This window comes from Misgurnus anguillicaudatus, unplaced genomic scaffold (assembly GCF_027580225.2).
Source record: "Misgurnus anguillicaudatus unplaced genomic scaffold, ASM2758022v2 HiC_scaffold_32, whole genome shotgun sequence".
Lineage (NCBI taxonomy): Eukaryota > Metazoa > Chordata > Actinopteri > Cypriniformes > Cobitidae > Misgurnus > Misgurnus anguillicaudatus.
This window is the reverse complement of record NW_027395282.1, coordinates 915903-943278: the sequence shown is the minus strand read 5'-3', so window position 1 is coordinate 943278 and position 27376 is coordinate 915903. Positions and strand designations below refer to the sequence as shown.

The 27376-nt window shown below is 36.4% G+C and overlaps 1 protein-coding gene across 2 annotated transcripts in view; it reads right to left on the bottom strand.

Annotated features, from left to right (window-relative positions):
* Nucleotides 1-1127: 1127 nt before the first annotated feature.
* The window catches only part of grm7 (glutamate metabotropic receptor 7), a 192758-nt gene continuing 166509 nt past the window's right edge, over nt 1128-27376 (bottom strand). The window contains exons 9-11 of one of the 2 annotated variants that reach the window (XM_055217170.2): nt 12348-12597; nt 8769-8790; nt 1128-2418 (exon numbers count right to left, since the gene is read on the bottom strand). In XM_055217170.2, coding sequence (XP_055073145.1) covers nt 8786-8790; nt 12348-12597 — 255 coding nt within the window. In that variant the 3' untranslated portion in view covers nt 1128-2418; nt 8769-8785. The remainder of the gene's footprint in view (nt 2419-8768; nt 8791-12347; nt 12598-27376) is intronic. The other variant, XM_055217169.2, reaches the window with a different exon arrangement.

Sequence of the window (27376 nt, the reverse complement as noted above, 5' to 3'; positions counted from 1 at the left end):
CATATTTCCTTCCTCTGCCACCCGTACAAAACTTCTGACTTACACCGAAAACACTTTAGTCTTTAAACTCTCTCCAGCTGTGGCTGAAAGACGCGTATCTGTCATCCTCCGTCAGGCTTTAAGCTTTAAGCACACAAAGTCTTCTGCTGACAATGCACGCTTGTCATCAGTGTACGTTCTTGTGTGCTATGCAGAGCCATTAAACTCTGCTTTCATCCCATTTTATAATTCAGAAGATGGCTTTGAATACAAAACTTTTACAGAAGCATTTTCTGCATTGTCCCTTGTGGGATTATGTCTGCAGGGTCTTAGGGGGCGTGCACACCAAAGCTTTTAGGCAAATATCACAACAACCAACCGGCGCATCGTACGACGACTGATAAACAAAGCAGAACATCACAGTAACTAAAGCGCTCCCCTGAAGAAAGCTGGCAGTCGGCTGAAAAAAGCTGGCGTCCGTCTGGCGTTTAAAAGCTTTGGTGTGCGCACACCCTTATGCCATCATAGTGACTCTAATTTTATAAATCTTTGGGATTTATTTGAATTCTCGAAAGAGTTTTTTGATGGTGTGTAGTAATCAGCTGCTTCTTCATAAAAAAAACAATTTAGGCATCCAAAATAATGTTTTGTCACAGAAATATTAAAATAAAAAGGCGAATTTTCTAAAATGCTTGTCAATCTCTTAAGTATAATTGGCCATATTTACTTTCACAATACTCATTTTGGGGCTTTTGTTATTTCAAAGATAAAGATGTTTGGCTTTTTAATCTTTCATCACATTGTAATAAGTTCTGAAACAGCTTTTTCTTAAGCCACCTGGTTCCATTGTTTTGCTAATCTAGTTTTTGATAGAAAAATGCATTACAACCTTTGCACATAGTTTTTTTTGGGGGGGGCATACTATGAGTATTTTATGATTTTGTCTGAGCTATTAATTGAATAGAAATAAAATATTTCAATTTTATTGGTCAAATTTTATCTCCTCATTGCCAGAAGCCACAAACGTGAAACCCCACCTATGCCTTTGAATTTTTTTAAACATGAAAACTGGTTTCTTCTTTTTTTAAGCACGATAGGGAAAATATGCAGTTTAACTTAAATGTTATTGCAAATCAAGCAAAGACTAATGAATAATAATAGTAATAAAAAATAACCAAATGGTTTTATTTCATGTTGGTACATTCTCGGACAACACCACAGTATAGTTGCATGAGTGGCCAAACATAAAAAGTCTTCCACGATATCAGCACATAAGCAGCAAGGGCAACATGAATATACTTAGTACAAACAGTATAAAACATACATGCTTTTTATTTTTCTCATATTTTCTTTTTTAAATATATATTCATATCTTTTGCACAATTTCTCCATAAGTTCTGGGGCATTTAGAAATTCCAAGACAAATTAAAGCCATATTCTGTCTTGACCGAGTGAATGACTAAAACATGAATGAGATACTTATGAAGAAAAGGTTAAATTAGAAAAATGAAATCATCAGTAAACAGGCCAGTGTGAGAGAATTGTGGTGAAATATTCATTTACTTCAACATCGAACATATCAAGCATGCATTGACGACTGCTACATGAACACTTTCTTTAAAAGAATTCTGAAACACCATCAGTTCTGAAACACCGGGGTTAAGATACTGAGAAACCAATGCAACGTCTCTCAAACCACTAAAAACACAGTCGATGGTCTACGGACCCTTACAGACATGATGGAAATGTCACGTTTATCATGAGAGGAGAAACCAAACAGATGGAATTCCGTAAAATAACAAAGTATTAAGGGAACGAGATCTCATAGAGAAGAATATGGCTTTAATACAATGTGCATCCAAAGAACTGAAATACAAAAATCCAACAAACGGAAATGCTGAGAGAACCACACGAACTTGCACGGAAATCTGAAAAACTTGCAGTTTGGAAGTACGTGTAAAGACGAGGAAAAGGCCCCGGGGCCGGCATTCCGAAGCCATGACAACCTGAATGAAGTCTGTGACAGATTATCAGATCAAGCGCCTTATCAAAGGTCTATAGATGTGCAACCGACGTACGAGTTGTGTTGTGCCGTTTTAACCACATCAACAAACCGTCATTCATCACAAAAAAATAAAATACAACAAAAATGTATTTTCTCCTTTGATTCGTCTCGCTGCTTTTTGTAGGTATTTTTCTGGGTGCATTAAAGTGTTGAAAATCAGCTGATGTCCTCTTTCGTTGGTTCCGGTCGCAGTCCTGGCCCTCAAGCAGAAGAGAGGTGGAAAGGGAGGGATGGAAAAATCCTTTCTTCCCACTTTACTTTGTGCCAAAAGCCGAGAGAAACCGAGAGCTGTCATCGATCACCTTCTTCCTCCGCTGGAGGCTCTCAGATCACAAGGTCATTGTAGCTCACGTATTTCTTCTTAGCGGCTGGACCTGAGAGAAAGATTAAAGATAGACGTTCGTTTAGCATTTCTCACAAAATGACGAAGAACGCATCCATTCCTGTCAGATGACCCAACAGGGACACTTTATAATCCCAGGATGTTTTAAGAAAAAAAACAAGTTTACAGTTAAACAAATCATGTCATAGTTATACTAGACTTTTTTCCTAATATTTAAACCTTTTTGCACATAAAAAGTGCCATCAAAATGGTAGGGTGCTGATGGTTGCCAGGGTGTTGTGGTTTTAACATGTTGCTATGCATGTTATGCATGGTCCGTATGCAGTTGCTAAGATGATCTGTGTGGTTGCTATGTGAGCGCTTACTGGCCGCTGCTGGTATTTGTCCCTAGAGCAAATCTTTCAATGTAAATCAATAAGATTTTTTTATTTGCTGTATTGTCGGCAGATGAAAATCTTGGTTTTGATCACTTTAAAAGTCACATAAGTTAAAGTGTTATTCATCACTAATGTCAGTCCTTCCAGAAAAAAAGTTTTTGCGGGCAAAAATACTTGATCTTGCGGCATTTTTTCTTAAAAAATGCCATGAAAGTGTGGAAATTGTGAGAACTTGCGAAAATTGTGGGAACTTGCGAAAATTGTGGGAACTTGCGAAAATTGTGGGAACTTGCGAAAATTGTGGGAACTTGCGAAAATTGTGGGAACTTGCGAAAATTGTGGGAACTTGCGAAAATTGTGGGAACTTGCGAAAATTGTGGGAACTTGCGAAAATTGTGGGAACTTGCGAAAATTGTGGGAACTTGCGAAAACTGCGGGAATTGCGAAAACTGCGGGAACTTGCGAAAACTGCGGGAACTTGCAAAATTGTGGGAACTTGCAAAAACTGTGGGAACTTGCAAAATTGTGGGAACTCGCGAAAATTGTGGGAACTCGCGAAAATTGTGGGAACTCGCGAAAATTGTGGGAACTTGCGAAAATTGTGGGAACTTGCAAAATTGTGGGAACTTGCAAAATTGTGGCAACTTGTGAAAATTGTGGCAACTTGCGAAAATTGTGGCAACTTGCGAAAATTGTGGCAACTTGCGAAAACTGCGGGAACTTGCTAAATTGTGGGAACTTGCGAAAATTGTGGGAACTTGCGAAAATTGTGGGAACTCGAAAAAATTGTGGGAACTCGCGAAAATTGTGGGAACTTGCAAAAACTGCGGGAACTTGCGAAAATTGTGGGAACTTGCGAAAATTGTGGGAACTTGCGAAAATTGTGGGAACTTGCAAAAACTGCGGGACCTTGCAAAAACTGTTTGCAACTTTTGGAGCTTTTCAATGATGTTCATGTCACATAATCACGTCACTTCATAACGTTCCCATGACAACAGGGGACATGACTGCACTTGTGTGAAGTAAATGCAACATTTTTTAACTTTCTGCTAAGATATATGTGATTTTTGCTACGAAAATGCTGGGATTATGAAATCATGCATATTTTGCGTACGAAAATCTGCAGTTTATGGTACGAAAGTGCGGCAAATTTGAAAAAATGCGGCCTCCGCATAAATGTGCAGACTTTGGCTGATTATGCATTAAATCATGAAATCGCATAATTGCGTTTTTCTAGAGGGACTGCATTTATTGTATGCACAACACAGGACAAGTTACGTAATGATTTACGTACAGTTATTTAAACGATTATTACACTGAAAAAAATGATTCATTCAATTTACTCAAATTTTGTAAGGTAAGTGGTCGCAGTCAATTTATTTAAGCTACATTTAAAGAAAATAAATTTGAAAAACCAAACAAAACAAAAAAACTTTTGTTTAAATGTAGCTTAAATAAATTGACTGCGACCACTTACCTTTACTTAAATTTGAGTAAATTGAATGAATAATTTTTTTTAGTGTATAGTGACTCTTGTCTTAGCAAATATGAAAATGAAAAATGAAAAATACAAAAGCATAACTTGTTAAAAAGTTGAACTTGCATGAATGTAAATAAAATATGATTAGAGATCTCCTCAAAATTACAAAACAAATCTAAAAAAACATCTCCAGTCATATGAACATGACCTTCAAAACCTGCCACACGTGGTTCTGTGAAATAAAGTGACCCTTATGTGGTCTTTTGCATGTAAATGAACTTCTAAATATTTTAAAGTAAAGGTTAGCACATAGAAAGATCATTGTGGCATTTAAGAGTCAGTAGCCCCTTTAATATTTCAGTTAAATGTCAGTCTAAAAGCAATTTATTCTCAAATGTGAGTTTGATGAATGTGGACTCAGAGGTGCTTTCAATATGTAAACACTCATAACACATTGAGTTTTATTCACTCCACAGGATTTAGGCCAACTTTATGCAATGTATTTTGTAAAGTTTAACTTTACCTACAGCAAAAAGTAAAAGACCTCAAAACTGCATCACCCAAATAGGCAACTTTTCTATATATGGCACTGCTAGCAACTATTGAACTAGCAGAACTATTTTAGCTTTATTGCAGGACATCTGTGTGACAAGTCACATTTAAAGTTGTCCAAATGAAATCCTTAGCAATACATAACTAATGATAAATAAAAAAAATTATACTTATAATAGGAAATTACTAAATATTCATGAAACATGATCTTTATGTAATATCCTAATAATTTTTGGCATTTCAAATATTTATAAGTCCGCTTATCGCACCGTTTATTTGATGATATATTTTATTGTTGATTGACAGCATCAGTGTGAATACAAAGACATTCTACAAAATTAAATAGCGAGCTGTCTACAGTGATGGTATTACGCTGTAAAAAGAAGAAGGAGAGGCAATGTGACCCCATTTAAAGATTTCATTTGGCCCACCAGCTGAGTTTCGCTCAACCACCGAGGTTGACTGTTTCACATTTCTTCAACTAATGAATCTTCAGACAGAAGCCATTACGTCTCTCCTGACCTACAGCAGCACATCCTTACACTATAAACGTCTCACTCCCATAATCCACCTGAGACAGGCAGAGCATTGAAACTAGGTTAAACGTCAGCTGTGAATGAAAATAACAACAGCACAATGAAGGAAGTGCTTCTTGGTTTCCTTTCAATATAAATGACTGTTCACGTGTAGTATTTATTATCATTAAAAACATATAAACGTAACAATTTTTCAATATGTCCCACATTTGATCATGTAAACTTTACTCACAAATTACATTACAGCTCATTTGCATAATTATTATTTTTTTCAGATTTGGAGCATTACTGGACACACCCACGTCACTTTACCGATGATCACTGTTGCTCACATTGCCTTAAAGATGCAATGTGTAAAATTTAGGACGATCTATTGACAAAAATGAAATTTAAGATACATAACTATCAGTGTTGGGGGTAATGCATTACAAGTAACGTGCATTACGTAATAATATAACTTTTCTAAAGTAACGAGTAAAGTAACACATTATTTTTAAAATGTACACAATAATATTTGAGCCAAGTAAGAAAAAGTAAAGCAAAAGTAACTTAAAAGTAATATAAGGATTACTTTCCGTGAAAAGTAACTAAGTAACGGAATTAGTTACTTTTTTAGGGGAGTAACTTAATATTGTAATGCATTACTTTTTGAAGTAACTTTCCCCAAACTATATTATCAGTGGTGTATAAAAACCTGAACTGTATTGTTTGTATTATCTTGAAATGAGCTGTTTTGATCTACATACACCGCAGTTCTCCTTACTGTACATGGAAGTAGCCGTCATGTTTCCACAGTAGCTCTAAACTGCTCTGTAAAGCGCGCCTCGTCCCTATGTTGTCTCATACAATGACGTGTTTGTCCTGTGCAGCTACCGTAGCTTAACTATATGTTTCGAAATTGACGAGTGACCTTTGGACTGAGCCTTTGGCTGCAATTCACAGAAACTCCCTGACTGCACCTTTAAATCGGCATCTCTCAATTGGCCACATTATCAAACTAACATAATACGAAAATGTATACAAAAAAAGTTTAGCGAAAAATACGTATACACGGTAAAAAGTGAAGGTTTGATATACTTAAAGGGACAATAAGTAGGATTGTAGGTCTTTGTTCATAAATATGTCCTCAATGGTTTCAAATGACCTCTGCCAATGATCTGACTTTTCTTTGTAAGCTGCCTTCTCTTTATTGCGTAATTTATTGGAATACGTCCAAAGAGGCTTCCATGTCGTTCCGCCAAACTGATAAACTATAATAGCAGAGAGGGACAAAAAGCACTAGCCTACCAATGCGTTTTCATTCAGAACACATGAACCAGCTGAAACGGACAAGGAGATCAGTGAGTACATAATGGCTATCGTAGTTGCAACACGCATTTGAAAAAGCGAGGTGCTAGAGAGCACTATTACTTTGAATACAAAATACAATTTCACCACTAAATGGGGGAAAATCCTATTTATTGTCTCTTTAAAAAATACTTTCAACTTACTTTTTTTTTCTTTGTGAAAAATTTAAGGTAAAAAACTTTAGAAAATTATTTTAATTGGTAACACCTACAAAATTTAAGCTTTTTCTATTTATTTTTTCACTTAAAGTAAGGACAATTTAAGTTATAAAAAATCTATTTTTTAGGTGTTGAAGTAATTTTTAAGTTATCAAACTTTCACTTTTTACATTGCATGTTCAGTGCATAAATTATCACAAATCTAAATGTGTCAGTTTAGGTCGCGTAATACTGTATTTTTGTACTACTGTTATTTTGTAAAAATAGTATTATGAACAATTCTCTAGGCTTTTTGAATAATGAATAAATAAGATTAAAGAGCACCTATTATGTTGCTAAAAACAACGTTATTTGCTGTAACACAATGTGTTCGGATGGTTTATGGTTCAAAAAACATTTTGTTACTCCAGATTTGCACACAAGATTTGCGCACAATGCAATGCTAACAGTAGTTAATTTATAGGGTGTGAGTCAGAAGTGGGAGGAGTTATGATAATGTCGATCTTGTCTACGTCAACTGTTACCTATCCATGTGTTTGTTGTAGTCCAAGAAAATAAATTTGCGTTGTAGTCGATAACTCACGTTATCGTTAACTTTGGGGTTTGTATCTTTTGCATATCGTTAACATGCACTTACACACCAAAGGACATGTAAAATCGTGAATCGGATAATTGGTGCTCTTTAAATGACTTGTCGCTGCAAATTGTGCAACATCCCATAAAAAGTAGAAATTTTCATTTGTAATAGATTAGTGTAGGCTTCTACATGCTTGACTCATCTAATCTTTACAATGGAAAAAATGTAATAGCGCTTATTAATATTATTTTATTGGGTTGATATTATATTATGGATCATTACCATCTGTGATATTGCTCAACCTCTTTTTAAGTGACATCAAGGATCATTAAGGTATCGAATATGACTACAGAGCGACTACAGTACATCAGTTTAGATGCGGACTGTTTGTAGCTGTTTTACTTCACATCGCAAATTGTGTTGCATTCTTGCAGTGAATTCTCCTGCTGTTCGGCATCCGTGAAGTAACCAGCATAGGAAATGTTCCAGACAGCCTCGAATTTGCATGTGCCACAAAATTGTTTAGAAAGACGTCCGTTCTACTCTTGCCAATGCTGTCTGGGCTGGATAGTTTTAGTGATTATTCCTGTAAAAATATTTCAAGGTTCAGGACATTCATGTACCTATATAGCTATAAAAATTATTAACAGACCAAGAAGAAGATGGAGAGAAAAAATGAGTGAATGAGAGCTCAGGGACGGTTGACACAGATGGTTCGTGGCTCTTTTGGGACTTTTGGCAGTGTCTGCCATCAGGTTGACATTTGGGGAATTGAACAGTGGGGATTGCATTTGACATTTGAGTTCACTGTTTGGTAACTATGTTAAACTGCTCATATAGTCTACTGTGTGTCTTCAAAATACTGTGCAAAATGAAACGGTTATAAAGTATTATAGTGGTACAACTTCAATAAAGAAAAACAAGTGAGCTTTTTTAGGATTCTTTTTAAACCTGAGGTAATTTAATTTTGATGTGTGGATGCAAACTGATGGGTCATGACCCAAAAATTCAAATATAAGTGCTATATTATAATCATGCATGCACTAAAAAGTCGGCCTTTTTTTTGAGTCCAATCAAACTCAGTATTTTGGCCGATTTTTATCTTTTACTTGGCTAGTCAAATATAATAGTACAATGCAACTCTCCCAGCTTTGTTATAAATGAAATTCAATGACTCTTAATAAGAAGTCTTACTGATTTACGCTGCGTGATGGTCATTAAGTTTTGTGAAACTTTGGAAGGCCGTGATTAATGGGCACAAAAGATAGATTAGTATTTCCATCTCGCTCTTTCCCCAAACCTTAGAAAACCCAGCAAGGTCATAACGAAGTGAAGTAGATTAATTTGGTCTTACCTGATAAATTATGAGAATTAGCCTGTTGGAAAAAAAAACAATACTTGGTGAGCTGTTCCCGAGCGACCCAACAGACGCTGATTGGTCCAACAGAAGAAAAGCAAAACTTCTGATTGGCCCAAACAGCTATGTCAAGCTGTGTTGATGTTCGCAGGTGAGTGTGATTTGCACGCAGGTGTGCAATAAGCTATGGTGGCTGGAAAAAGCGTGGCTTCAGAAATGACATTTTCCGGATTTAGTCTTTGTACCTAGCGTCCCAATTAATAATGGCATATCGAACATTGCAGGTGAATTCTGGGAATGCGTTGCCACTGTCAATAAAAAAGCCTTTAGTTTTGAAATGATCTTATTTTCCAAAAATCGTCTTCTATATTGAGATCAGTGAAAGATTGAAATTGCCTGTGCCTTTATAGGTCAAAACAGTGTAAACAACAGCAAAAGTATTTTTTATCTGCTGAAATGGCTTTTCTTTGACTGTGACCGCATGCTAATCCTGTGAGTTTAGAGAAACTCTGAGCTATTACTCAGGCCCTGTGGTGTTCATTAGAGGGAATGTGGTCATTCACAGAAGACGAATTCATTCCATTATAATCTGACGCAAGCTCATGCTGCAACAAGCAACGGTCCAAAGCAACAGTACTTCAGCTCACTGTGACATTCTGGCAAGCACGGCACCCTGGGATATGAACGCTTCATTACACCCGGCGGCTGGAGGACATTTTTGGGTCAAGCTTGGGTGACATATTTATAAGTGTTTTTATTTTTTTATGTTTTCCTCTGGAAGGATTTACAAGCACTCAGATTTAATGATTACCTCAAAATCATTAGTAGTGTTTTAAAAATTTAATATTGATTTTGCTTAGTGTTGATTTGGTTGCAAATTATTTTCTGCTATTTTGGTGATGCATTTAAACATAACTATGTTAGATATTTTAATAATACTTTACCATGCAGTTGTATTTGTTAGCATGAGTTAAAGGTGCAGTGTGTACATTTTAGTGGCATCTAGTGGTAAGGTTGCGAATTGCAAATGGCTTGCAAATGGCACTTTTAAAACGCATAGAGAAGCTACGGTAGCCGCCACCAGACAAACATGTCATCTTCGGAGACGGCTTCGTAAAATAAGTTTGTCCGTTAAGGGCTTCTGTAGAAACATGGCGGCACAAAATGGCGACTTCCATGTAAGGGGACCCTCGGGGTATGTAGATAAAAATGTCTAATTCTAAGGTAATAAAAACATAACGGTTCATTATAAAGGTCTTTATACACCCCTGATAATATAGTTTTGTATATTATTTTGCATTTCTGTCAAGAGATCCTTCTAAAAAACACACACTGCACCTTTAATGCATTAGCTAACATTTGAACTAACAATACTTTAAACAATACAATAATTTATTTATCTTAGTTCATGTTAATGTCAGCATTTACAAATATATTTTTAACTCTTTCCCCGCCATTGACGAGTTATCTCGTCAATTAAGGGAAAACATTTCCCTGACAATGACGCTTTACTGATGAGTTTTTACGGTAATCTGTAAATCCACTATTAACCAATAGAAGTTTTTTTTTAAAAATATATAAAAAACTAAAGCAAAAACAAATGTAATAAATTTTAAACTCTGTGTATGTTTTGATCTTAACAAAATTCCTTTACAAAAAATGCAATTATTTTAGCTTTTTGCTCAAAATTAGGTAGTTTTAAAGAAATCTATTCATATTTAAGAGATCATAAAAAGAGAACAAATGAAGATAGGATGACATTTTTTTTTTTTTTTTTTTTTTGAAAGCAGAGGGTCTGTTCTTTAATTTGATATATTTGTATGTTTATATTTTTATAGAAGAAAACTTACCTGAAAGGCATTTTGTGAAACTTTTGTGAAAATCACAAAAAAATGCTGGCTGGCAACTTTATTAAAAAAAAAGTTGCTGGCAGGGAATGAGTTCAAATCAAAAGTGGTAACTGTAGACATTAGGTAATGGACAGTAGCTATGTTTCCATCCACCTATTTTTTTTTTTTGCACATTTTGTAGTATCGCATGAAAACACTCGATGGAAATGCCCAGATGCACATAAATACTAAAAATGTGCATAAAAAAGTATGCGCATGAATTGGATAAAGTTCACGAACAATGATGGAAATACTCTAACCGAATAAATTTGTAGATGCACAAAAAAAATGCGCATTGTATAGCATAACTGGACTTTCCAGTCTGATCTCACAAGAAATCGTACATATTTTACCAGTTTGTATGAATTCGTACAAAGTTAATAGCGCAAAAACGTATGATTATCATAATAAAAACAATAACAAAACCCCACCCCTAACCCTAAAATCACAGGGGTCAAGGCAAATTGAACAAAAATGTATAATTGTGGTCATACCAATTAATACATATTAGCCTTTTCGTAAAAACGTACGAATTGTCACGAGATAGACTTGTTTTTGTCTGCGCAGTCTGAGGTGATTAAAATGGTTAAATTCATTGGCGTTAAGCTATTCTTATTGGTTTTAAAGCCAGTTTATCAGAAAGTGACGATTTTGCAGTCTTTAGCTTGATGGATGGAAACGCTGCTTTATTCGCAAATGTTTAATGCGATATTCCAATTATGTGCATAAGTTTAATACGTAACTTTGGATGGAAGCATAGCTACTAACTTGAACAATGTATTGGCATTAACAAACATTAACAACGGTTAATAATGCACAAAAACTATATTGCTCATTGTTAGTTTATGTTAGTTAGTGAATTTACTAATGTTAACAAAACTTTATTGTGAAGTGTTACCGATTTTTAATAAAATTACATTAAATTCAATTGAATAATAATAATCACATAATTGAAACCATAATTTATTGTTTGTAATGTAATGTGTGTAATAAAGTTTGAAATGTGTTATAACATTTAAAATATTTATGTGCACAGATGCTCATTGCATAATGTTTGTTAAAAAACCAAAAAGTATTTTTTTGTGATGATGCTACTGTATAACGTTCGTTTTTTATTTTGAAAAAAAAGTATAGTGACAAGTGTGCATACTATATGATTTCTGGTTTGTGTGTGTGTCTTGTTGAGTCACTAATTTCTGTCTCATTGTCGCATGCTCGGGCAACTGATTTCCAGATCGACTTATTTGACACAACTGCATTTCATTTCGCAGCTTTGCACGTCTAGCTACTTCATTTCACCTCTTCAAGGCTGTGTGACATTCTCGAATAGATATTCCATTAATGAAACAGTCTTATTTGGGACACTGCCTGAGGTGAGAAGTCATAAAGGAAGATGTTTAAATTAAAGATCAATGTGTGTTGCATGAAAATCCTCTTTTTTAAAATAAAATCACACATATAAACATTAAAGCACAAAAATTAAGCACACTCTGAAATTCTGCCAGTTACACAACAGCGCCATGGCAGGTGCAGTAATACAAAAAACATGCAAAAAAATAATGCGCATCACATTATTTTCTTGTGATAACTTCCATACGTTCATGATTTCTTTTTTAGAGGCTTGAATTCATCATGAACAAATGTACGTTATCCACTCCGACGTCAACAGCAAATGAAAAATACTTACTGTTGGGATCCACATTTTCACACAGTTCGGTTTTGGCCTCGCCGTTGGGTCGGTCGGCGGCAGCTTTGTGCGACAGGCGCGTGGACATGGTGGCCGCCGTCACCACGGCTTTGAAGCTCCTCTTGCGTTTCAATACGTTTAGCTCCGGGTGAAAGATAATGACGTAGACTTTGGGCATGTAGAGCATCCCAAGGGCTACAGATGCACTCAGATTCATGGAGATGGTCAGCGTGGTGGTCTGGACGTACAGCTATGAAAAAAACACAAGAAGATGGGAGCAGAAAGCATTATTTTCAGAACAGGAAGGCAATGTATAATGTTAATAAATTATACAGTCCATTAGCAATTTCAGCAAACATTAGTACGCTTTTCCAGACGGAATAAAGAAAAGCGCAAAGCTTGAGCAGGTCAGATGATGTTGAGATCCTGCTGGGAGAATTCAAAATGCATGATATGAAACGGATAACAATCATCTGTAAAAACTTGAGTAGCTTTCATTGTCTGAGACTATACAGATACACTTGTACTGTATGAATTAAAGTGCTCGTCAAGTATTAAAAGCAAGTCGTTTTTATACTTCAGTCACAGTGGATTCGCATTACTGCAAAGATTTGTTTCATCTTTCATGAACGTTTCAAGTATGTAATTACCAATATCCTCAAAGTATTTCATATTTAATGTCTTGCCACTTCAAAGCCTGTTAGGAAGGTCACTGGTGGGCGCCAACGAAACATACTGGCCAATCTATCCTACCATCCATGTTGAGTTTCAAATTGATCCCGATACTTGAACAGCTGGCAGAACTGAATTCTCAAATGTCCTAAAATCTTTCAAAGTTGCATATTTAAAATGTGAAAAGGGTGTCAAACTGATTTGCGATGTGTAAATGCAGTGAACTGACACGTGAACCTTTCCAGATCAATGAAATAAAGTCCTGGTTTCACAGACACAGCTTAGTTAAACCCAAGACTATGCATTAGTTGAATAAAGCCTCTTTATAAACACGCCTTAGAAAAGGATGATAATGGTGTACATATTAGGACAATTCAATGACACTGGCATATTTTAGCATCTGATGGTGCGAGCTATTTTCTGTTGAGACAGCTTAAATGTTTGTTTTAGTCAACGTGATCTCATGATAATCCATGTGCATTTTTACATAAAGTGTGGTTTTACCACACATACATTTATTTACATTGTCATACACACTGAAACGTATAATATCAACGTGTTAACAGGATTAATTTGTTAATTATTTATGTATTAACAGCTTTACAGACGTACAGATTTGTACGTAATCATATTCATAAATAGGCACTGGCATTTCTTACTCATATGGCATGTTTTTAGTCATATACTCATTTACCTAATAAAAAGCCCATGACATTTAAACAAAACTACACTTTAAAAACTTAACTCATTCCCAACCAGCCTTTTTTTAGGAGTTGCGCGCACACATTTTTTTTCACAAAAGTTTCACGAAATGCCTTCCAGGAAAATGTTTCTTCTAAAAATATATAAACATACAAATATATTAAATGAAAGAACAGACCCTCTGCTTTCAAACAAACAATAAAAAACAAAAATTAAAATTAAAATAAATAAATAATTAAAAGGGGGAAAAACTTTCATCCTATCTATATTGTTTCACCAAATAACAATAATTGCATTTTTGTGAAGGAATTTTGTTAGAGATCAGATTCAGAATGATTATCAAAACATGCACAGAGTTTAAAATGAGTAAATATTTTTTTTCCTGTGTATTACAGATTACCATATAAATTTGTCAGGGACGCGTTTTTCATGCACATTTTTTCTCTTAATTGACGAGATAACTCGTCAATGGCGGGGAAAGAGTTAAAATGAACATTTATGTAATAATTTAACCATTTTGCAATATTAATTTGTTTGCCATGTCACACAAAAGGTGTTTTCTCCTATGCAACAATAATTAAATCAAAACATAAATTCATAAAAGATGTAAATTGTATTAATTTGCTGTAATCCACATCTAAAAATGTATTTGATTGCGAGAAAAAGATCCAAATTCAGCTCTGTATCCAGCGATATTGATCCAAGCTCTCAGCAGCATAAATGTTAAATCTTGCGCTCAATATGAATTTGCATTTAAATTTTGCGCCTCAAGAGGCTTTATGACATATTGCTTTACGGCACTGATATCAAACGCTTATTGGCTCACAAATTTGAGACCCTTCCATCGTTCAGTCGATACTTTGAATTTTGAAATGTGTGTCTTGACAGAGAGAAGCTGGATAAACGTTCTTATAAATTATTGTGTCTGTCCTTTATGCTTTTGATTTCTAACAGTACCTCATTTTAATAAACTGTTTTGGGTAGGATAAAATTTCTTTTAAATGCTGTTTTGTTACTAACATTTTCCTACACATTTCTGTCCATTACATTGCATAATATAAAAAGAATAGATTACGTATTTTTTATTTTTATTAGAAAAAGTTATTTTGGGGAGTTTAGGGTAAGGTTTGGGGTAGGGTGGTAACATTATTAATAAAATGGAAAATTATACAGCAATCTTTATGATATAAAAGATTTTTTAGCTGCAAAAATGTAACAATGCTACGATTCAAATACGTCTACATTGTACGCTTCAGCATCTATTTAAATGTACACAAAAGTATGTGTTTTGTATAATTACTACGTATTCCCTGCCAGCGTTTTTAAAAAACGTTGCCAGCTAAGTTTAATGCCTTCCAGAATATTCTTCTTTAAATATATAAACATACAATTTATCAAATGAAAGAACCGACCCTCTTGGTGGATAATAGCGGAAATATGGATTGCAGGAAAAACTCGTAATTGGCAGGGAAGCGTTTTCTCTTAATTGATGAGTTACTGTCAATGGCAGGGAAAGAGTTAGCAGTGAGACCAGGCTTACGCATTGTCTGTGAAACCAGGGAATAATTTATATTCACCTGCATGAAATTGAAACTTAAAATGACTTAAACTTGGTTTTCCGGACAGGAATGATTTTAAACATCAATACTTTTTCTCTCTTCTCCTATTGTTTTCCGCCTCTACCTATCTCCTTTCTTTATTTTTAGTTATGAAGTGATAATCTATGTAAATTTTGGCTTGGTTAATGGGTTGGCCTGAATGGATAAATAAAATTAGTTTAATTAGGAAATATAAGTAGTTTTAACAAACATGTCCTACTAAAAACATTACTGACATGCATTTTGAGGCAAAACAAAGGGCACTGATGTATTTTAAGATATGTCAGTGCAAGTTGTTTCCAGTTTTGATAGCTCTTACATTTATTTTATTCTAGGACTACTCTAACCCCTGTCTGGGAAACCGCCCTAAAAAATGTAAAACTTAAATAAATGACTTATCTGTGCGCTTTATTATTTATTTAATAAATTCATGTGCCCTAATAATCTTTAATCAAAAATTACATCTAAGATATACTGTGTGAAAAAAAATGATGAATGAAATCTGATGAAGATCTTACATCTGCTATCCAATTTATGTATAGATGGTTCCTCTGATTCAGAGACACACACACACAGATGTCCGAGTGGAGGAGGAGTGTTTGGCATTGATCAGCATTAATTACTGAGCATCCAGTCCTAACGCTCTCTCTCATCTGAGATGTGAGGAATAAGACGGAGATGAGGAGGTTTCTGATTCTGACTATTAGTGGATCAGTCAAACCCGAAGAAGCACAGAAATAAACAGCTCAATATAACAGCTTGTTGGGCTCTCCGATGTATAAACTTTATGAAACATCATTCATTGACTGAAAAATGATCAAATGAGAATGAATCAGGGCTTGGTGATATGACGGTTTATATTGTAGCTGCCTTTCCACCACTGGGATGAATGGTTACCTTGGTGAGTTTGCAAAAGTTTGGTGAAGTAAATAATAATGTGCGCTTTAACTGTGTCTCATCCCATCCCAAACTCTGTAAAACTTTACTGTATTGAGCTACAGTAACTAAACTGTTAATATTAGGTTGTTTTGTGAGATTGAAGATGTACCACCTTATGGCAACATGCAATCAGATGTTAATAGTTTTATATTGCTACACTGACTCTTGCCATAACCAAATGCATTTTTTTTTATGTTTTGCTGTCATGCATGAAAATTTGCAATGCAAGAATAGACACATGAGCTCCTATTCATTTTTTAATCCCAGCTTTGTATCGCAGTTTTAAGTCAACGCTCAGCCCCAGTCTGAACCCACTTCTTAGTTGTTATAAGCGACATCTCTCCCTTTGCAAGTAAAAACCCATTCTTGAAAACCAATCCTCAAAACGGCAGTCATTTGATGTGCTGAACGTCTCGCACCTACAGAAGTAGCAAAACATCCTCCAGAACATTCTTAAATGTCACACGGACGTCAAGTAGACAGGAAGAGTCTTATATAAAGTGACATATATCTAGTGACAAACTGCTGCATGATCCAGTCGACTGTCACGCTGGATGAAGGCGAAAGATTTGGCACTACTAAGGAACCCAATCGTGGGAGTGGTACAGTAGGCAAAGACTCCAACTTTTTATTTTGAAACCACCTTTTGTATAAAAGGACAAAGCCGGTTGTCATCAAACATCCATTTTTACCTCCTTACTGTAATACGGACTGAAGACGAGCAAAGGCAGTTTGACAAAAAACACAAAGATGATTTCTCATTTCAGCTCTCCATTTCAGTGACAACATCAACAAGTGGAACAACACTACAGCTTAATGCAAAAAAATAAAGCTTTCTGCGGCCATTCCATCAAACGCTGCTTCTATGTTTATCTTTTCAGAGTTTGATGTGTGTGACACAAGCTTTTCAGATCATGATAATACAAACTAGATTTGTAGATTTTAAGAAAAATATTATGGTGTTTGATGGTGCAAAAGCTGTTGTTGCTTGTGCATTGCTATGTGTTCACTATAAAGTGCCGCAGGGATGACATATTTTTGTAGGCCAACTCGGAAGTTAGCGGGACACTAGTTCTCTTCCCAGTTCTCTCGTCAGGGAACCATTGGCCTACAAAAACACATTATCTTCAATTGAACTTTTTTTGCCTGTTTTGTCGTCTGCCGGGTACCATAATTTATGTTTTATAACACACAGTACAACTGCATAGAGGTACAAAATGCAACTGTATGAAAAACTGTTTGTAACGTGACTGTAAGAACATTTAGTAACTGCTTACATATTTCTGAAATAAAATACATATGCATATGCAAGTATGGATCCCGAGACATAAGCAATGCTTTGCAAGTTAAGCAATGCTTTGCAAGTTTATGTCCGCTTTGTACTTTACAGCTCATGCACTGATGCTACTAAACCTCAATAACTCCATTGGGCAATTCGGCACCTAGCTATAAAAAAAAATTTGTTCAATCTTCTCAGTAGGATTCTCTTTAATATTTTGCAATAACAGAACTTAACCTGAAAAACCTGCACAAAACACTTTAAGTTAATGTTTACACAGCGCCCCCTGTGGCAGAAAACACATTACATTAATGGCTGTATAGCGGCATGTGTACTCATGCTGTATTACGTATTGCATTTGAGAAAACAAAACCTCATTTTGCCGCAACACTAATATTTTTATGCCGTTCTTTTATATTTTATTACCCAAACACTTAGAAATTCAACATTCTTAGTTGGTTTAGTTTATTTTAATGCTTTTTGTCTTATTTTGAATCATTTAAGTCATCTTGAGTTGCCCCCTAGTGAGTCCCGGACCCCTGGTCTATTATATATCTATAATATTATAATCTATATTTTTTATCTATTTTACCTCACATAATCCTGCACCAAATTACAGGTAAAAAACAAAATGCGATTAATCGCTTTAAATGTCAAATGGCTCTTCCTGCTAAGTTGAAACGGCAAAAACTACCAGACTGAAAGGTCTGCCAGCAAGGGACTACATTTATTTATTGGCTTTATTCCATCAAACAACGCACTTACACCAGAGTGATGGCTAATGGCTAGTTTCTGTGAATGCATTACATTTAATGTGGTAATTACATTAAAGTGCATGAACTATCTGTGGACAAGTGAATGAAAATGTAGTGTGTCTAGCATGCTTAAAATGTCACAAAATTTCGAACAAAATACATAACAGTATGTTCCAAAGGTATACAATAAAACATCAAATGCACACATAACACTTTTCTAAGTACATGCATGTGCATAGAAGAGACGGTGTGCACACTACATGAAGGTAAATGTAGAGACAGTCTGCAACATCACTGCACCTGTGTTCACTGACCTAAATCCGCATGGGAAGGCCACAGATGGCATAAATAAAACAAACCTCTGCATTAAACAAGGGTCAACACTCCTGTATCCAAAATATCCTAAACTCAGCATTCTGTGCAGGCTGCTGAATCTCAACCACATCCAGATGAAGTTTTCTCATTGAATATGCATTATGATTTTCAAATGACACCAGCTTCTTGTAATGTAGGGGAGAACTGGGGCGAAAGGAACACGGGACAGAAATAATAAAGTGATTTTCTCCAAGCCCCTGATTACATTTGCATTTCAAACTATGACAGCATCTTTAGCACGCAACCCTCAACAGAGCTGACAAATAATGTGTTATTTTGTCATCGTTTTGCACGTGTAGGTCCAGAAAGCTGTTTTCAACACTTGTTACTTTTGTCCCCCTGCTAATACTGTTGCATTATGTTGAACATTTATATTATTCTTATTTTATTTAGTTTAATTTTTTATAGTGTTCATAATGTTGAATTTTTTTATTTTCAACAATTCAAGTTTGTACTGTCAGGTTGCTTTTGAAACATTTGATGAAACTGAAATTTAAAATGAAAATGTAATTTAATTATTTTTTTGCAAAGATAAATATGTTTGCAGTTACATATTAACAAGGTCATAGTCATGCATATTTACTAAAAACACCTGTAACACGAATATCTATCTTGTATTGTTGTGTTACAAAGTAAAAATGTGCTACTTATGTTCAAAGTGAAATTATACTGAAGTCGTTTTACATTTGTTCAAATTGCACCTGGTATTGATCGACCACACTTGTGAGTTATTGACCACAGCATAAAATATACCCCTGTCTAAACATTATCTTTTAAAATTAAGTTTTTCTCTCAATAAATGGTACTTTCCCCCCTGCTCTCCCCTATTAAGGAACACTTGAGGTTGGAGTCCTTGTGGATTCACCAATATTTTCAGAATGGAAATCAATATAATTTATTTCACAGTAGACTTGTTGGAAAGATACAATTTGAATAGGTGAGGTTTGTACACTAAGGGGAGGGAAGGCAAAGGGTGTATTTTTCTTAAAGGGACCATGGCATGAAAATTTGACTATTTCCATGTTTAAGTGCTATGATTGGGTCCCCAGTGCTTCTATCAACCTAGAAAATGTGAAAAAGATCAACCCAGTAACTTAGTTGAAGCACATGAGAAAAAAGGTCGTTGAAATTGGATCTCCTTATGATGTCATAAGGAGCTCTTATGATAATAATACCGCCTCTTAATCTGCACTATCCAATCACAGCACTGTCATATAGTGCAGAGAAAAAGAGAGAGAGAAAATAATTCACAGCACAATTGAGTTTCAATTGCAACAAACCACCATTGTGGCGATCAGTGTTTGAATTATCAGCTCATTTGCATTTTAAAGGACACACCCAAAACGGCACATTTTTGCACACACCTACAAAGTGGCAATTTTAACATGTTATAATAAATGATCTATGGGATATTTTGAGCTAAAACTTTACATATGTGCTCAGGGGACACCAAAGATTTATTTGACATCTTAAAAAGTCTTGTGCCATGGCCCCTTTAAATTCTTAGTTATAATTTGTTTTGCTTTATTCCAATTTTCAAATGTTATGATAAAACTAATGTGTTTGAAAACTGCCATGTCACCCATCAGTTGCATTTTGTATTTGTATTACCATACTTCTACTAGTTCAGTCTATTTCAGGTGTAAGTAATATGCATACTGTCCACACTATGCATTTTCTGCATGCATGTATATTAAGTTGACCTACTTTCGCCATTGGATATAATGCATCACTGCACGGAAAGATTTATCCATAATGCAATATGCCAAGACCTAAATATATCCAACCATTACTTAATCAGACTGATTTCATTAATAATACAAAATAATAACAGCTACTGTTGGTGCTTTGCCAGCAGTCTAGCAGATGGGAATGCTAACAGATTCTCCAATTATAAATGACCTCCCAGATAGCTCCGCCCACTGTGAACTCTGATTGGCCTAACATCCTCCAACATAGTCGTTTTCGCTTTTGACACGGATATTACTTATCAGCACCTGGTCAGGACAGCCAATAAACACAGATGTCTGTAAGTCTGTTTACGTTTAGTCTATTTAAACCCGACAACAAGGAGCGGACACCTGCAGGTCTTGCGTCTGTGACCTTTGTCGTACCAACACCTGCTCTACATTTGAAGTGACTGGACAGCACAGGTGGCCGCCTTGCTGACCACGAACACACGCATGGATGGATGATATTCACCAGTGTACATGGTACTCGATGGCTCCTCTTAAATCAACAGCAAAGCGATAATTGGTGTAGGTTAATCCCTGTGCATTTATAATTACGGATGTTCCAGTCGGAAAGCAAATGTAGGCTGGGATTATGCAAATGAACGCATAAAAGATACATAATGAGATTTAATGCAACAGCACGCACCTGCTAGAGGCAAGATTGTATGATTAGGTTCAGCATCACTGTGTATGCAATAAAACTAAGCAGGCTTTTTGAAAACACACCCGGCCGAGAGACTCCAGAGGCTGCGACTGAACAAATGCGCTTTGATTGGCTACTTGATTTCGGTGAAGGTTTTTGAAATAATCACGCTTCCTCTATTTCGAAATGAAGTAGTGACTGCTCGAAAAGGCTCTGGGTTAATTAAAACACGCTTTGTTTGCATGCGACACCTTTTTCACTGCCTCAGCGGTATTTCAGCCTCATAAACATGTGCCCCGCCATTCATAATCAGATCATAATTACAATATTACACAATGATGAGTAACCGTTCCAGAGTAAGAGTCTGCAGTTGTAATTCATCTCTTTCTCCATACCGCAGCCATCTGAATGGCAAGAAGCAGACCCAGGCTCTGATTGAGCAAAACCGTACATTACCGTTTCCTGTGGCGAATATAATTACAGACCAAAATCAACAGGGACCTGTAATTCACACACCTACACGACCATGAAGCAACTCCAAGCTATAAAAGAACGCAGTCGCTTCTGGTAATTTCGTCCACTTTAGCCTTGTGAGTTGGCGGGGAGGTGCATTTCACAGTGTGTCACTCGCTTCAGACCAAAGACACAATAATACACTGAATCTCAGCCACTAAAATCCAGCCGTGTTGTTTCCTCATACACTTTGAGATAAAAGTTCAATCACAGCTCAATAAAAGTTTCGCACGTTGCCAAACATCATCTGCCACATGCCACAATACTGGATTTGGGCATGCAAACAGTTGCCGCAGTTGTGCAAGTAAGGACTTGCCATGATGGGTTGACTTGTCCGGTGGCTCTCAGCTTTGGTTCACTATATTATGAGCTGGATCAAATCAAACATCATACCGACAAGAAGTTGTTTTCACTACCCACCACAGTCGATATCAGTTCTGTTCAGCCCATTCCCATCAAACGCCAAATGAACCCTGCTTGTAGCCTTGCTGCTTCTGCATGGGGGTCTCCTTTGGTACAAGCATTAGCACAACCAAAGTGACTTTGTATTTGAACCCTCATCAGTGAAATCCCGCAAAGGACCCAATCAACAACACGTCTGGTGCTTTAATCTGTGTGCCGTGTCCCGATTTCACAGACACTGATGAGAAACACCCCTAAGGTCTCCCCGAGCTAAAGACTTGCTGTCTGAATCCTTCAGTTTCCCGGCACGGTGGCACGGACAGGCGCTCTTTCCTTTTTGACTGAGCCAGGAGGGAAAGCAGACCACTTCAAGAAGAAGAAAGATGTGGAGGACAAAGACACGGGGGAGAGAAGAAAGAGGGATCAACATGGAACACAGACTCCTCTGGATTTTGGTTATTTTTTGGCAAGATGAGAAGTGCAGTGGATTTTTCTATTCTGCTGCACATTGTGTGCAAAATGTTTGCTTTGCAATTTAAAATTAGTCCAGCAAGCTACAGTACTGTAACTCATCTTCATGCCATTTCAGATCTATATGACTTCCTTTCTTCAGTTGAACACAAAGCTCTTTCATTAAAACATGCAAAGTTTGTATGTAAAGAGTCACATACTGTATATATCCAAAAAGCACATTGAAAACAAATGTATGCCGCTATGCTACGTTCTACCAGATGAGCTACAAGAACAAAAAAAGGGGGGGGGGGGGGCTACAAAGAGCCAAATAGTCTGTAATAAATGACTGTTATCTGTGTTTATTAAAAACTGATTCAGCTGATAGAAGCTAACAGCCACCCTGAACATTCAGTCAAAGCTTTGTTTCAGCAGTGGGAGGCTAACATGCAACTAATGAATTTGGGTCACACTCCAGTGGAGAAACTCTCGAAGGTCTATTCCCAGTTTCAGTTCTGTTTTTGAAAAAATGGGAACATGCACAGAACGTGTGCATATGAACAAAAACACAGTTTTTATAAGAGCATTACACTTCTATGTAAAAACAGTAAATAAACAATTTCAAATGCAATAGTAGCATGACCTCGTTTCAATTCAACTGCTCTTCAATTTCATGTAATGCATTTTGGTGCAGCGTCAAACCTTCAGTAAATATCAAACATTCATAAATTTCCCTACTTTCCCCCCTTTCATGCTGTTGCCATGGAGACGGTTATGAAATAGCGAAGAGTTCGAAATTGACAAGCACGAACGATCTCTCCTCCATGGCGATGTCAAATAGATTTGTACCTCCACGCCAAAACCTTTAAGAGCGGACTCTGTAACACAAACAGTTCAGAAGGGCAACGGTGGTCGGCTTTCAGTCTCCGTTGTGAAGAGGGTAAGTGTGAGACTACCATTACCGTACATTTAACAGAAAGTGACAGACACGGAGCCCTTGAGGGACACCCCATTAAACATAGCTGCTTAGCTTCACTGCATGCCTGAAAGCATCGACTCACAAACAAGACAGTGTGTTTACATATCAAGCAAGGTTACAGTTACAAAGTAAAAGAATTTTAAAAGAAGCATATAAAGACGACTGACTTAATGTTAGCTTTGAATATTTTTGGGAATGGGCCAAATCTCGAATCAGGGTGATATACTTGGTATAATATCACTTAAACTGTTAGATGATTTTTCTAAACTAAACCAAATAACTAAACGTGGACTAAAGAGAAGGTGGTACTTTGGCAGCATGCTTTGTAAACAACCAATCTTGTTGGCTCATTTTCTCTGTGATTCAAGTGACACTCCACATCCAAATGACTCTAATTACCAACCACAGATTAGTGTCTCCAGTATCGATCGACAGTCTCTGCATTTTCTCAAAGAGACAACGCTACACGCCATGCAGGCAGATTTTTCTTGCATTTAAATGTAAATGTGCCATTTCAGACAAATCTTCTTGACGCACAGCTACCGAGCAGCTCAGTCGAAACTGTCACTCCCTGTAATACTGTCAATCAAATGGCCACTTAACACCTTTTAAAACATTGTCGTGTTCATCGCATCCCATCACTGCTGTGACCTGCTTAACGTTTTTCTTTTTATAAGAGTTTATTTTCCAGAATTAGGTGCTAGTCTAGTAGCTAGCTCAGCAAACTTTCTTTTTTTACTGATATCATCAAGACCCTCAAATCCCGTCACACAAAGACCATCTATTTCTTCTTATTAATGCGTATGGGTGTGACAAAATTTTAGCGGGCCCAAGACGGGTATTTGGTTGGACGCCTCAATCCTGAGTGTGATTTCTCCTGGGACAATGTTCCAGGTTGTTCCTCTTTGACGCTAACACTGGTTGTACACACAAATCACAGACAATATATGTGTAGTACATGCATATTTATGTGTGCATACAGCTTCTGTGTGCAGAATATTAATCAGCGCATGACACGTGAATGTGTTGTTATATTGAAGTGCAATCCCCATCTAACAGATGCACGTCAGAGAATTTATATTTATATATTTACTTTTTAATATCAGTACATCACAGACAGCGACGCTGCTTTTATTGGGTTATGTAAAACATCATACCTGTCCAACAGACCGCCTATAAATATCCCTTCTGTTTGGTTAGTCTGCCGAGAGATAAGATAATTTACCATTTAGAGCCGGGGACCCATTGACAGCATCCCTGGTCGCTGCTATGATTTATGGCGTGGTCAAATATAGCAAGCCTATTAGTCTCATTTAAAAAGGCATGTAGTTACAAGGTGTCATGGACAATACTGAGGCGGGAGGGAGTGCGGTGGGGGTGGAGGGTTAATAAACAATGATGCTAGATCAGGAAGAAAAGAGCTGTAATATGACCATAAGCTTGTGTTTTAATGTTACAGCAGTGTGCCGTTTCGATTTATATGCGCTGCAGCTTTGACGGAAGTTCAAGAGCTAGCAGATGACTCCAGAGGGTGAAATATCAGGATGCGTGGATCCATAAAATTCCTCTATTGTCTTTTTCTACTTTGGGAGAGGGAGTACTACTTGTTTGAATAAATTGTGCATTTACATCAATACAGTGCACTTTGGCATACACATTCGCCCCTGTGACGTTGAGCTTAGGGGTGGGGTTTCGATATAGTTTTATATGATAATCATAAGTCTTATTAACAGGCAGACATTTATTGTACGAGTTGGCTAAATTGTATGAATTCATGCGAAATATGTTAGCGTAAATAAATCAATAAAATGGATGAATAACAGCTAATATAAAATTTCTCTTGACCTTTCACTGACTTTTTAGCACTTCAGGTCTTATATCGCACCCCATTCACGGAAAGTACCGTGGATGCTATTAAAAATGACTCCACGCTATGGGTATTAGCATTGCAAACATCTCTCATCTGCTTACGGTAGATGTGTTAGAAAGGGAAGATTTGGTGGACGGGTCGGTCATTTATAATTCGAGGTTGGGTTTCGATCTGCCCTCACAGACCTTGACTCCTCGCTTTGCATATTGCAGCAAATCATCAGGGACACGCCCACCGTCAGCTCCAATAAGCTTTTACTGATAGGTGCAGATCTTTCAACGGCACAAAAACGCAATCTCATTGAATATTCATACAGATGCTTCTCTTACACCATTGAATATTCATTGCTGTGGTACTCGAGTCCACTACAAATGACCAAAACTTCAGCATTCCTATATGGAGCTGGATATTGCATGAATGCCCGTGGGTCTATATGGTAATTATGGTTTAAATTAAGCCTTTAGTGATACACTCGACCCCTCAGTTTATTGTAACTCACTATATTATAATTAAGTAATTTATTTATTTTTTCCCATACATGTGTTGAATAATAAATTATTGCATTAATAATATTTTCAAGTTATACCTTTTTTTAAAGTAAAAAAAATTATAATAGTAAAATATCTGCAACCAGGATTATAACTATAATTTAATACACTTAAATAAAAAACGCTATTAAAATACTACTTTTAGCAAATAAATCACCAAAATAAAATGACTATTTTTTTATTATATGGAGTTCGGTCTTTGGTTAACTAATGGATTAAAACGGTAGCAATGACTTCTAATAAAATAAATAAAAATCTTGAAAATGGCTTTAAATATTTGAATCACTCATCTGGAAGGAACTGATGTCTGTAATTTTGTCTTAGATTCGGAGCCATGTTAAGGCACATGCTTCTGTCGGCTATCACTTCCCAGACCTCACACCCAACTAGCGACGGCCTCCAGCAGTACAGATGTCAGCATAAAATCAAGAGACTCCAGCTTCCATCACCAAACGCCTCTGTAACCCGAAGGGAACGATTTCAGTGGTTCAGGGTTGGTTTAAAGATGGCTGGAAGAAATTTATTCAGAGGATTATTTGTTCCTGAAATGCAATGATAGTGGGAACAGTGACTAATAACACTGACTCTACACTCGAGGTTAAAAACCGTCAGCCGTTTATGTGACAAAAGCCTTTTGGTGAGATTATTATTGCTTAAGTTTTTATTCTGTCGAACTCAGTAGATCTTAATAAAGCCATTGTGCTATTCTAGTCTAGGTTAGATAAAGATGCTCAGCCTTAAACCATTATAAATGCTGATTATGAATAACTCTTATTGCCTTACTTTCGATCGAGGTCGCTCCAATCTCAAATCATGTTTGTGGTCTCTCACATTTTGAAAATCTGCTAAGATTATAGCCCTAGCTTCAGGTAAATTTGAGATGCCTCAAATCACATTCATTTATGTGAAGATTAACTGGTTGTGTAGGAATGGCGTTAGGAAATAAATAAAACATTAAATTTCAAGCTACAACTATACTAATTTTACTTCACACTAGATGCTGTTTTAAAGATAACTGTGGTGCAGATTCGTCACATGTACAGTAATGGAAGGGCCTTGAACTGAGACTTGTTATTTGCACAGCGTGTAAAAGCAACCTATCAATCACAAGCAAGGAAAACCACCCTGACAACACTTCAGATTTACACAGTGATCTGTTGAAGATACGTTAACCTCCATCTGGATTTATTCAGGGTCTGTCAGAGATCAAAGTAATCATTCAGATTTTCAATTCACGATCGAGAACAGTTATCCCCCACCCCCAAAAATATAATAATGTTATTATTTACTTGTTCTTAACCTTTAAGACTTCTGTATATAGGGGATGGTAAATTATACTTCCCTGCTCCTAAAAGCACCATGGAAAAGTCATAACAGCACATAATGCATATGAGCTACTATTACAAAGCATTTTGAGGTCATATAGTTGCAAATGTTCCCTTTAAAATACACCACTCCATTTATAAAGCACGCGTGTACGAACCAATTTGACCGCAGAGTGCGCAAAAATGCTAAGTAACATTGAAATTAAAACGTCCTTTGATGTGGAAAAATGCTTAGTGGCACTCAAG